Below are 11,180 nucleotides of genomic sequence, written 5' to 3'. Positions count from 1 at the left end.
TACAGTTTTGTAAAAAATAATAAAGCAAGAGTAAAAAGTACTTGTTCACTGCTTTTTAAAGGCAATCTTAATCTAGCTAGCTTACAAGGGGAGTGACATAATACTTCATACTCTACAGTTTTTCTTCTTTATTATTTTAGGAAATATGTGGATAATGTAAACACAAAGTAGAAAGCAGTGGGAGACAACTTACCTACTTTTAAAGTCAGTTCTATGGCTCTAAGTTTTCTTAAGAATCTTTTATCCTAGACTGTCCAGGTAATGATGGTATACTAACCTGTCCAAAAGGTAAGGTGGAATTCAAGTATTTCACTTCCTGACGATAAGATTTGAGTAGCAGCTTGGCATTTCTATGCACTTTAGTTTTAATTTTACTTAAGCAGTCAAACTTAAGCAGTGTCAATTTAGGAGTTCATAAAAGAGCAGAAGTTGAAGCAAGAAATTGCATATCCCTCTTCTTCTGTATGCCAGAAGAACACACATTTCTATATGGTACCAGCTCGTCTTGGGGGCTGGGGAAAGAACTGTGGCTGTTTCCGATAAACTCGCTGAAGAGGAAGTGTCTCACGATCCATTGCACTGCTGTAGACATCGCTTACCGTGGATTCGAAATGTTTTCCTGCAGTACTTTGGGCCATGCTTACTGCTTTATGCTGCCCATCTAGTACTTTCACAGTATGAAAACATTTCTGTTAAGAGCAGAAAATACTTCTTTTTCTAAAACATAAAAATCAGCTTTGGGAATCTTGGCAATTATCGAAGGTAGCTGGAAAGCAAAAAGAAAATCTGTGCCTGAGATCTGGCTAAACAGCAGAATCCCCTGAGACTTGTGGTGTATGAATAACCATTTTGCAAATGTCATAGAGATTCCCTTATATTTTACATGACTAGTAAGGACAACACAAAAATTAAACTAGCCAAACAACTTCAGTGTGTGGCTTGAGGGAAGGTTCTGTCTGGGATAATTAAATCCATTATTACCTTTTGAGAGCTGTTGTACACTAAAATATAAGAGCAGAAGGAAGATACATTCTATATAGGTATTTGAACTATATTCTACTTCAAGAAATGCAGCAGCAGCATAACCTCCTTTCATGACTTGACTTTTCTTCTTTTTTTTTTTTTTTAAACCATCTTCTTCCTTTGTGATTTTTTTTTATTTTGCTAGTGAAACTGGCAACAGATTTTGATCAAACTGAGTCCATGTAATTTGAAAGGAACTAAAATAATATCCACTATGCTACCTTTTGCCTTAAAATATTGAAGCAAACTTTCCATTTTTAACTACTGAGGCAGCTATAACACTTTGTATGTTTTAAGTCCCTGCAAAAGGAATAGCTCAATATTTTATTTTTTAAACAAGTTCATGCATAAACTTTATTGAATAAAGAAGTACCTGCTGCTTGTGTTTTTTCCATGTGAAAAGTATTTGAATAACCTTTTAAAAATAATAATAATAAGGATTAAGTGCAGCTTTAACCACGTTGAGAATCTTCCCCTCTTACAGTTCTGTCGTCTTCTTTCCCCGCACAGAGTGAGAATTAAGTTACCGGTTGACCCCAGCGTTTGCCGCCGCCGCCGGCCGCGGCCGTTGCGGGCGGCGCCGCGGCCGGGGCGGCCCGAGGGGGCGCGGCCGGCGCCGCGGCTCCGCTCCGGCCGCTCCCTCGGCTTCCTCATTCGCGGCGCGGAGTCTCCCGGCGCCGGCGGCGCTGATGGACCGCGACCGCAACAAGTCGCTGCTGCAGGAGCTGCTGAAGGTGCCCGGGAACGACCGCTGCGCCGACTGCGGGGCGCCGGGTAAGGCCCCCTCGGCCGTGCCGCCCTCGGGGCTCTGCCCGCCCGCGGCACAAGGGGAGAAGGGAGGCCGGAGGCTCCCGCCGCGGGACCGGGAGAGCCCGGCGTGGGGCACAAGGGGAGAAGGGAGCCCGGAGGCTCCCGCCGCGGGACCGGGAGAGCCCGGCGTGGGGCAGGAAGCAGCCCCCGTGCTCCAGCAGCCGTCCCGGGTGTCACGCGTGGCCGGAGGAGGAGGAGGAGATGGAGCAAGGTGGTTTTGTGGCCGCGCGTGGGAACGGAGGCCATTGGCGAGCCGGCAGCCACGCTCCATCCTGGCAGGAGTCGCCCTCGGTGTCCCGAGCCCCTGTCGGCAGCCCACGGCGGCTGGAGAGAGGGGACGAGCAGCCTGCGCACGAGGCGATACGGGAGACGCGGTGGAAGGTGGCTCGGGAAAGGAGCTTGCCGGAGCACCCGCAGCGCCTCTGAGCATCAGCTCGTCGAGGCTGTTTTAGGGGACACCGCAGCAGGCGGGTGCCAGAGCCCTCGCCAGGCGACAGCCCCTCGTGCTCCTGGCTCTGGGTGGTTGCACTCTCAGTAGCGCTCGCTGTCCACGACATCCTGCCACGGTCAGTTCAGTAACGAGAGCTGTCCTTGTTGAATTAGCTTTTGCATTGCTGCTAGGCTGCCTGTGCAGTCATGTTAATTTTTAACAAATATTCAAACAAATAGCGGAAAAGCCTATAAATGCATGGCCACAATTTTTTTGCTGGTGAAAGCAAGTGCAGTTTCTGTGAGTACAATGAAGTTACAACTGAAAATACTGTGACTGGATTTAATGAATCGGATGTGCTTTTTGCCCTTGCCTATGGCTGTGCCTTTCCCCATGTATTAGCACATTGTTTGTGTTTGTGTCTAGGTACAGAGTGGACTTCTTACAAACTTGGAGTATTCATTTGTTTGAATTGCTCTGGGATCCATCGCAATCTTCCTCAAATCAGCAGGGTCAAATCCCTTTGGCTTGACTTCTGGGAGAACGATCTTATAGAGGTACGGGAAGATAAAGCGAGATTTCACTTTCTTTCCTCCACATTTCTGCATAATCTGTCTTGCAGTTCATTTGCCATCCACCACGGACAGAGGAACAGAGCCACACAGAGCCCCGTTAACTCCAGGGGTAAACAGGGAGGCTCTGTGTGTGTCTGCTTGCTCAAAGCATGCTGAAGGGCTATTGTGTTTCTAAAAACCTGCAGTGGGCTTTTATTTAGCACGTGGTAACTGCATCTTGTGGTCTGGAAGCCTGCAGGTACTTTCAGATAGTACCTTCTGCTTAGTAAGCAAAACACCCCTCTTAACTGCTGGTTCAGCCTCTCATCTTTCTACTGAATTGTGTTCATTATATGAGCTGCAGTTTAGGGCTAGGAGGAGATGGTATAGGGAGATCACAAAAATATATGTTCTCTTTTTTTTTGTCCTTTTAATTAACAACTGTAATCTTGTGCTCCTTTCTGTCTGATTCAGAACTGTAACCAACTTAAAAAGGGTCAGCCACCTAAAAAGTGCAAGTGGTAGTGCCAAAGTAAATCTATAAACTTATGCAAAGATACACAGAGAGTTATGGCAGGACTGATCAAAAAGTGCAGGGCTCCCTTTGATCCAAGTTTCATTTTATGTTAATGATGCAGTATTGATTTTGTAGTTGTCTACCTAATAGAAGCTTCTATATTTCAGTTTATGAAGAATCATGGGAATCTCTGTGCCAAAGCTAAATATGAGGCAAAAGTCCCTCCCTACTACTACATCCCTCGCTCCCAAGACTGTTTGTAAGTTCCAGGTTTATTCAGTGCTGCAGAGCCACTGAATTCCTTCTTCCCTCTATGTATGTCTTCAGTTGGTTGGTGAAAATGGATTTGAAGTAAATCAGCTTTATCCATGTTTTCCTCTTTCAGGGTTTTAAGAGAACAATGGATTAGAGCTAAATATGAGCGTGAGGAATTTGTTGCCACCCGGGTCTACCAAGATCCTTGTTCTGCAGGTAAAAGTTAGGATTGTCAGGAAAAGGGTGTTAGCCTTAAGGCCAACAGCACAGTGATGTGTTTGCAACTTTGAAGATGTTTAAGGATGGCTTGTCTTATTTGAGCTGTTAGATGTGCAGGCCTTGCTTTTGAGTCTGTAACTATGAAAAGAAGCTCCCCGAAAGACACTTTAGATAAGTACAGGGAGCTTTTAGCTCACACACGTGATCTTACGGTTCTGTAGTTTTCAAAAGTTTTTTTTTTTCACTTGAGGTGAAAATTTTCAGATGGGAAAGAGGCTAGAAACTTTGTGCTACATCACTCTGTAGATAAGTGGTCCTGCTATTGCGTGGCTCTTCTCTGATACTTGTGTTGGTCTGATCTGCAGGTAGCCGTGAAGGATTCCTCTGGAAGCGTGGACGGGAATGCAGACAGTTCCAGAAGAGGCGATTTATTCTATCAGCAGGGGAAGGGGTGATGAAGTACTACACCAAAGAAGTGAGTTCCTCAGCCAGAGTTGGCTGTAGGTAAACTGATCAATATCCAGCTGCAGACCCTACTATTTACCAGCAAATAGCAGCACAGGTCTGTCTCTGCCAGCCTGTGTTTGGAGCAGCCAAGACACTTCTCTATTGACATCTGTGATATCTTAGGCAATTGCTCTTTTGAGTATAACCCTTTTCCTTATCCCTCAACTTAGCCCCTCAGCGGCCTCCTTGTTTAGTAAATAAAGGAAAGGGATGCTGGCAGTTGAATGGCAACATGAAGTAGTAGTCTGTTGGCAGCTGTTACCTCTTACATTACCAAAATATTCTCTCAGCATCTTCTGCAACATCTTCTCCAATGTGTCTCTCTTTCATGGGAGAGTGTTGTTAATCGTTCTCCAACTGTCAGGCTGCAGAGAGAACTCATCCCTTGCAGTTCAGAAACACCCCTCTTAAACAGCCGTCCAGCCCTGGCAAGGAAAGGGAGTCATTCTTTATAAGTAATTTTATGTGACACAGATAATCAAGGCTTTATATATCAGGTATATCTGATACGCAGATACTTTAGGATGCTGGCTTTCTGCTCAGTAGGGATCTAATTCTTATAAAGTTTATCTGTGATCCACTACCTTCTCTAAGAGCGCTTTAATACACTGATGCTTTTCATTCCATAGTCTGGAAGTCCAAAGGCCATTATCAGCATTGAGACTCTGAATGCGATGTTCCAGACAGAGAAAATCAAACATATTCATGGGCTGCAGATCACGTACAGCACAGATGGTCAAACAAGGAACCTTTTCGTCTATCATGAAAGTGGAAAGGTAAATACCAGAGAGCTCTTGGAACAAACAAGATTCTCAGATGTTGGATCTGTATTTTGGATAAGATACCCTGCTTCTACAAGATCTAGTTTTATTTGAAATTACTAGACCTGTAGAATATAGAAAGCTGCAGAATTTGACATCAGTAACTATAGTCTCATCTTGCTCCTGTTCTGTGAGGGCATATATTCAGCTTCACACACTGAATAGTCTTAAGGCTTCAGTGAGGCACATACGTAAGTCTCTGTAAGATACTTATCTAATGATTTTATACACTTTTGTGATTATATTACTTAAAACCTTCTTGACACATATGGAAGATATTCCATAAATTCAATATATTGTTGTTCTGTGTTACCTCTACCCAATACCTCATCATTTAAAAAAAAATGACTAAAGGATTTTTTAGATTCCTGATATTTCCCTTACCATAGTTCTCAAGTCTTTCCAGGTACAAAAGTTTTTAAACACTCTATAACCGAAACAACTGAAAAAGCCTGTGTACACAGAACAGGATGACTCCCCAAGGAGACATGCCAAGGGTGTCTGGGACCTTCCTAGAGGGACATTTAAAAAAAAATATTTTGGAGGCTTAATGTTTCTCAGATGTCTGGAATGAGTCATGGACACTCTACCCTTTGGGGAGAAAATGTGTCTCTGTAAAGTCAAAGGAAGGAGTAAGGCTTTTTGCAGAGGCAGCGCTCTTATCCCTTTGTGTTATTCTTGTCTTTATGTTTGCATTTGCTGTTTCCCCTAGGAGATTGTTGACTGGTTCAATGCCATTCGGGCAGCACGTTACCATTACCTCAGAACGACTTTCCCAGCTGTTCCTGAGCCTGAGGTGAGAACCACAAAGGGCTTGAAGCAGTCTGTGTAAACACAGCATGAGAAAACATTTCCTCACTTGTAGTGGAGCTAGGTGCTCAAACAGCAGCATGCAGCTTTGGAAATGCCAGCCACACTCACTCTTCTCTGGGAAAAGGAAGCTGTCATCCCAGGCTATCCTGGAGACCTGCACGATGCCCGGTTTCTGGTGTGCCTCAGCCTAGTGCTAAGGTTGTGATTTGGTGGCAGCAGCCTTGCAGTATATGAAGCTGACAGGTTTGAGTAGAACTGCTGGCTAGATTCTGGTTGTGTGATGGCACTGGGTAAAAATACATCTACAGAGCAGATGTACAGAAACAGTTGCACAAGAAATACATGGAAAGCCAGCTCTGATAATTTCTGTTAAGAGACTGTGCCGTTGTTTTCCCTGTTATCTGATATATATGAAGCTCTTTCTATCTGCACAGCTGGATATGGATGAACTTCTAGATAAAAAAAAAAAAAAAAAAAAAAAACTTCACCCTTAACCTTTATCCCTCCTTCTCATGGGATTGGGACATACAATCTAAATCTTTGCCTAGTTTTCAGAATATATTTGTGTTTAACCATACAAACTGTGATAACGAGAAGAGTGATATGTCTAATCACTACTGCTCAGTTTCTCTGTTAGTGCCAACACAAATAGTCTTTAGTACTCTGCTCGCTTAGAGACAGAAATGAAGGACTGTCAGTTTCTGAAGTAAACACAAAGGTGCTGTGTCATAGCTCCTAGGTTATTTCTTTCCAGGCAGTGGGCATCACTGAACATTTTTTTTCTTCTGATGTCCTTTGCATTCTTTAATATAGCCTCTGCTTTGATCATAGGTAGGTAGAATTAACACCTCCTTCAGAGCAACCAGACAACAGCCAGCCTTCATGTAACCCAAGCTAGTAGGTGAACCTTGGGAATAGCCAGAAGAGGTAGAAGGAATGGCCATTCTGTAGAAAACCTGCAAAAAAGGAACTCAGTGTTTGAGCCAAGAAGTCTCCATGTGATCCTTTTAAAGACTAATCTTTCTTTTAAAGAGTAATCTTTCAAAAAAAAAAGAAAAACCCAGTGTGTTCCTTCTTATTTCAAACTTCCGTTTACTGAGCAGCCAAAAAAAAATCCCAAGCCCCAAAAGCCAAAATTGATGGTGATTTGCTTTGACAGAAACAGAACAGAAAAGTGAACCTGAATGACATGGCAGACATTTTTTGTGTGTGTGTTCTCCTAGCTCATACCCAGGATTACAAGAAATTATATCAAAGAAGGATATATGGAGAAAACAGGACCAAAGGTATGTTCAGCTCACATATTTGGCAGTAGGCAAACAGGATTCTTCCAGACAGAGAATATTTGATAATGCTGTGGTGATTACTAGTGAATGATTTGTTGAGTGACCAATTGCTTCCTGGATCGATAAATGAGATTATATACTAGCCTATAATGTTCTTTAGAATTATGTTTAATTTTGGACAGAAAATAAGACGGGGAAGGAGGGTCCTCCTTGAAGGGAAAGCAAGGTGGATTATGTGATGGTGGAAATGCAAAGTACTGTTATGCAATACTAAATGGGTTGCTGTATTGTATGTCTGTTAACTGCAGTTCTAGAATTGTGCAGCTCTCTAGAACAGAAAATCACATGCTGATTCCCCCTACTTCCCTCTTAAACTTGGTTGATCAGAAGTCACATCTGTTTGTAGCAGGGAAGTATGATTAAGCAAATACTCTGCAGTGAAGTCTACAGTTTCATTTGTTTTTTCTAGGAGAGTATTTGGCTATTACTTCTTGGAATGGAATGGGGGAGTTCAGACTCTGCTTGGAGGAGAGAAAGACCTGAGGTCTTGTTTGAACATTGCTGCCTCTTGTCTTGCTCTCTGCTGAAGGAGTCCTGAGTCAAAGTCCCACTAAAAAGTTCAGTAGTAAAATGCTGATATTGAATACACTGGGGTTTTTTTGCCACACTTAGTGCTAGTGTCACAGTAGATCTTCCTGCAGGTGCTACCACAGAATATGCTCACAGCCATGAGAGATAGTTTGTTCGTGTGCTTTCCTAAATTCTGCTTAAACTGTAGTGAGCCCTAGAAGAGGACTCTGAATTCATGAGAGGAGTGAATAGATCAAGGCATGTTCAGATGAGCACAGCAGATGGAATTAGCACTTTTTAAAAAATAAATGTTAAAAACACCTCCCCAATCAAAATGCTGAAATTGCTTGCACACACTCCCCATGACAGCCACTGGCCCAGGGATTGTTCTCTGCAGTGTTTTCAGTTAATTCGTTTGCTGTAACTTCCTGAAACCTGTGTTTGATCACTTGTAGAGCAAAATTTTCTTGCCTCATCTAAAGGACTGTCATTGAATACAAATCTCTAGTGTGAACCCAGAGAGAAGGGAGATGAGGTCTGCACACAGCAGTGAGTTACCTATTACCAGTTATAGGGCTAAAGTGAAGTTGAACTCAAGCTTGGAGTCAGAAAAGAAGCCCAGAGATCCACCTTGAATGGGCAGAACTCCCCGTTGAGACTTGGTCTTTAAAGAACTTCTGCCATCTCCTTGCAGCAGAAGGAGGCCTTTAAGGTGCGCTGGTTCAGCCTGGACTCTCAAGAGAGGATCCTGATTTACTTTAAAAATCCACTGGTAAGAAGAGTGTTCTTCACTGTTCCACAAGCCCTCTCGCAGAGTGGGGAATGCTGTTCTTATCCCACTCTGCCAGTGGCTGCACAAGACTGAAGCAGAGGCTTCCCAAGAGCTCATCTCCTTTGTTGATGGATCTCTTTGGAGCTGAGCCATTTGGGAACTCTGGCCCTCTCAGTAGCCATGAGAAAGATCTAGCTCTTTTAAAAATCACTGTACCTGCCATGAGGATTTATAGCCCACACACTCCCACCCCTATTACAGGTGGGTGTATGGGTGAATACTACTAACAGAGGCTTGAGAGCCCCAGTGTTGTGCTTCCTAACACTGAACACTTCCTAGCACTTTCTGACACATTTGACTCCAAGAATATCCTCCCATGCTCCTTCTGAACATCTACCAGCCAGCTCTGCAAGGGTTGGTCTTTGTTTCTTTCTTTGGAGAATGCCTCTGAGTGTAAAAAAAGCTCTGTTGTGTTTCCTGCTACCTGTCATCAGAGCGATGTCCTTTCCATGGTTCCCCAGTTCCTGCTCCATGTCAGTGTCTGCTGGAGCCATGCTGTCAACTAGCTAATGGATTTTTTCTGATTCCTTCTTTCTAGGATTCATCTGAACAGGGCCATGTTTTTATCGGAAGGACAGATGAGGGTTATGAAGTACGAGCTGGCTTTCCCCAGGGAGTCCAGATGAAGAAGAGGAAACCAGGGATCACTATGGTCACACCAACGAGAGAATTTGTGTTTATGTGTGAGAACGACAGGGAGCAGAGGGAGTGGATAGATGCTTTGAATGGGGTCCTTGCCCAGCCTTTGACTGGCTAAGACTAGCACTGAGTTCCAGTGAACTGTACTTTTGGTTCTCTTCAGCACTGCTCTGTGGCCTCTTCCTGTTGGCAAGGACAGTGCTCAAGGCCCTGCAGTGAGCGACTAGCACAGAGGACTTCTTCCTTGAACAGCTGAAGGCACAAGAAGGGAAACAGCAGAGAAATGAGTAAGAGGGAGATACAGATGTTTAGAAAGGATCTGTGTCCCTGCAGAACCTTGCATGAAGTGCCTTCTTCCTTCCTTCCCTTGTCTGTTTTTGAGAGGAGGAAGCTTTCCTCTCCTGATGTAGGGATGAATCAGCCAGTGCTGTCTTATGGCAAAAAGAACAAGGTCAGCAGAGAAATGCTTACACCAGGAGAGACTGACATGCAGTTCCTTGAGGATCCCTGTAGGTGCTGTTATACCAGATGTTCCCCCTCTGGCCTCAGTCTGAGGTCAGAAGTGGACTCCTATACCTCCTGCAGAATGTATTTTACAGTCCAGCCTGTGACATATATCCTGCTGGTGAATGTGATCATCTGTTACATGAGTATGTAAAGCCAGTGATCAAGAGGTAAAGAGATGCAGGGTGTCCTGTCAGATAGACCTAAGATGCCAATTCATGCTGGACTCACTGGATGTCTTTCTTTGGGAGGAGCAGAGCCAAGCAGTGCTATACACACTTGCAGTCACTGAGCATATGTAAAGCTTAGTAGCTGTGCTCCACCTGCTTGCAGCTCATCTTCAGACAGGGACAGGGTTGTTTTCAATGGGTTTAATGTCTTTTACAGTGTTATATTTCTAGTACAGAAATTATTAAAATAAAAGTCATATTTGAATTGTAGAGGATATTGTAATGGAATCAATCTGATGGCAAATACCCCTAGCTCCTTGCTTTTGGCAGTCTCTGCTATTTGACTTTTTTATAAGTGGCAAATCTGAACACCAAATTTTTTCCAAAACTAACCTGGACAGTGGTGCCCCAACCAAGACATTATGAGTTCAAGATGAAGATATGATGATCTGTCCTCCTGGAAGTCCAGCTGAAGCTCTGGGTTCTAGAGTCACTTAATGAGTTGGTCTAAACTGAGCATTGAAAGGCAGAAGCTACTTTAAAAGTGTTACCTTCAGTGACCTGCTTGAAGACACTCAGTGAATGAGTACCAGCCCTGGAAGTGGAGAGTGAATGCCTCCTGATCAGGTACCACTTAATCCATTTTATGCAGGAATCGGTGAAGATTTACACTGGCTGATACAGTGCACTGAGCTTTTTCTTGCCAGACAGAGTGTGAGGTTTCGTTCTACCAAGCAGCCAGTCATTCAGATATTTGATTCTTCTCTTTTAATACTGCCTTAGTTTGCAAATCAAGCGGAAGTCTTGCAAGCTAAGTTTCTGGTGAAGCGGTCATTTCTTGCTGATACTTGCCAGCCAGTCTGAGATACCCAGAATAGTTTTCCTCTTCTGCAGGAATGAGGAAGTCCTGATGTGTGCAGGGATTAGTGAAATGGTATTTTTTGTGTGTAAAAATTAGTTGAGTTGGATCTTGGATGAGGAAAAAATTCTTTACTGTGAGGATGACAGAGCACTAGAACAGGTTACCCAGAGAGGTTGTGGAGTCTCCTCCTCTGGAGATATTCAAAACCCACTTGGAGGAGATCCTGTGCAACATGCTCTAGGTGACCCTGCTTGAGCAGGATGTTTGGACTAGATGATTTCCAGAGGTCCCTTCCAACCTCAGCCATTCTATGATTCTGTCATCTTCATTCTGCCTGTCTCAGCCAGCTCATCACCATCTAACCCTGA

The 11,180-nt window shown here is 43.8% G+C and overlaps 1 protein-coding gene across 2 annotated transcripts; it reads left to right on the top strand.

The window, feature by feature from the left end:
* Positions 1-1,691: 1,691 nt before the first annotated feature.
* ADAP2 (ArfGAP with dual PH domains 2) lies at positions 1,692-10,161 on the top strand. 2 transcript variants are annotated; one of them, XM_062591620.1, is made up of 10 exons: positions 1,692-1,797; positions 2,690-2,820; positions 3,502-3,593; positions 3,720-3,805; positions 4,174-4,283; positions 4,945-5,091; positions 5,849-5,932; positions 7,173-7,235; positions 8,500-8,577; positions 9,176-10,161. In XM_062591620.1, the coding sequence occupies exons 1-10, from the start codon at positions 1,713-1,715 to the stop codon at positions 9,392-9,394; spliced, it is 1,095 nt and encodes a 364-aa protein (XP_062447604.1). In that variant the 5' UTR covers positions 1,692-1,712; the 3' UTR covers positions 9,395-10,161. The 2 variants fall into 2 exon arrangements, with proteins under 2 accessions (XP_062447604.1, XP_062447605.1); XM_062591621.1 differs by lacking the exons at positions 7,173-7,235; positions 8,500-8,577.
* The last annotated feature ends 1,019 nt before the right edge of the window (positions 10,162-11,180 follow it).

This window comes from Rhea pennata, chromosome 19 (genome assembly GCF_028389875.1).
Source record: "Rhea pennata isolate bPtePen1 chromosome 19, bPtePen1.pri, whole genome shotgun sequence".
Classification (NCBI taxonomy): Eukaryota; Metazoa; Chordata; class Aves; order Rheiformes; family Rheidae; genus Rhea; species Rhea pennata.
The sequence above is the reverse complement of the archived record's forward strand: the minus strand, read 5'-3'. Positions and strand labels throughout refer to the sequence as shown.

What these genes read in the sequence shown, in the direction of transcription:
- ADAP2 (XM_062591620.1), top strand. Translation starts at nt 1,713, where the DNA reads ATGGACCGCGACCGCAACAAGTCGCTGCTGCAGGAGCTGCTGAAGGTG. An exon ending in GGGAGAACGATCTTATAGAG is followed by an intron (nt 2,821 to 3,501) that starts GTACGGGAAGAT and finishes TCTATATTTCAG; the next exon opens with TTTATGAAGAATCATGGGAA. An exon ending in CAGCTGTTCCTGAGCCTGAG is followed by an intron (nt 5,933 to 7,172) that starts GTGAGAACCACA and finishes GTGTTCTCCTAG; the next exon opens with CTCATACCCAGGATTACAAG.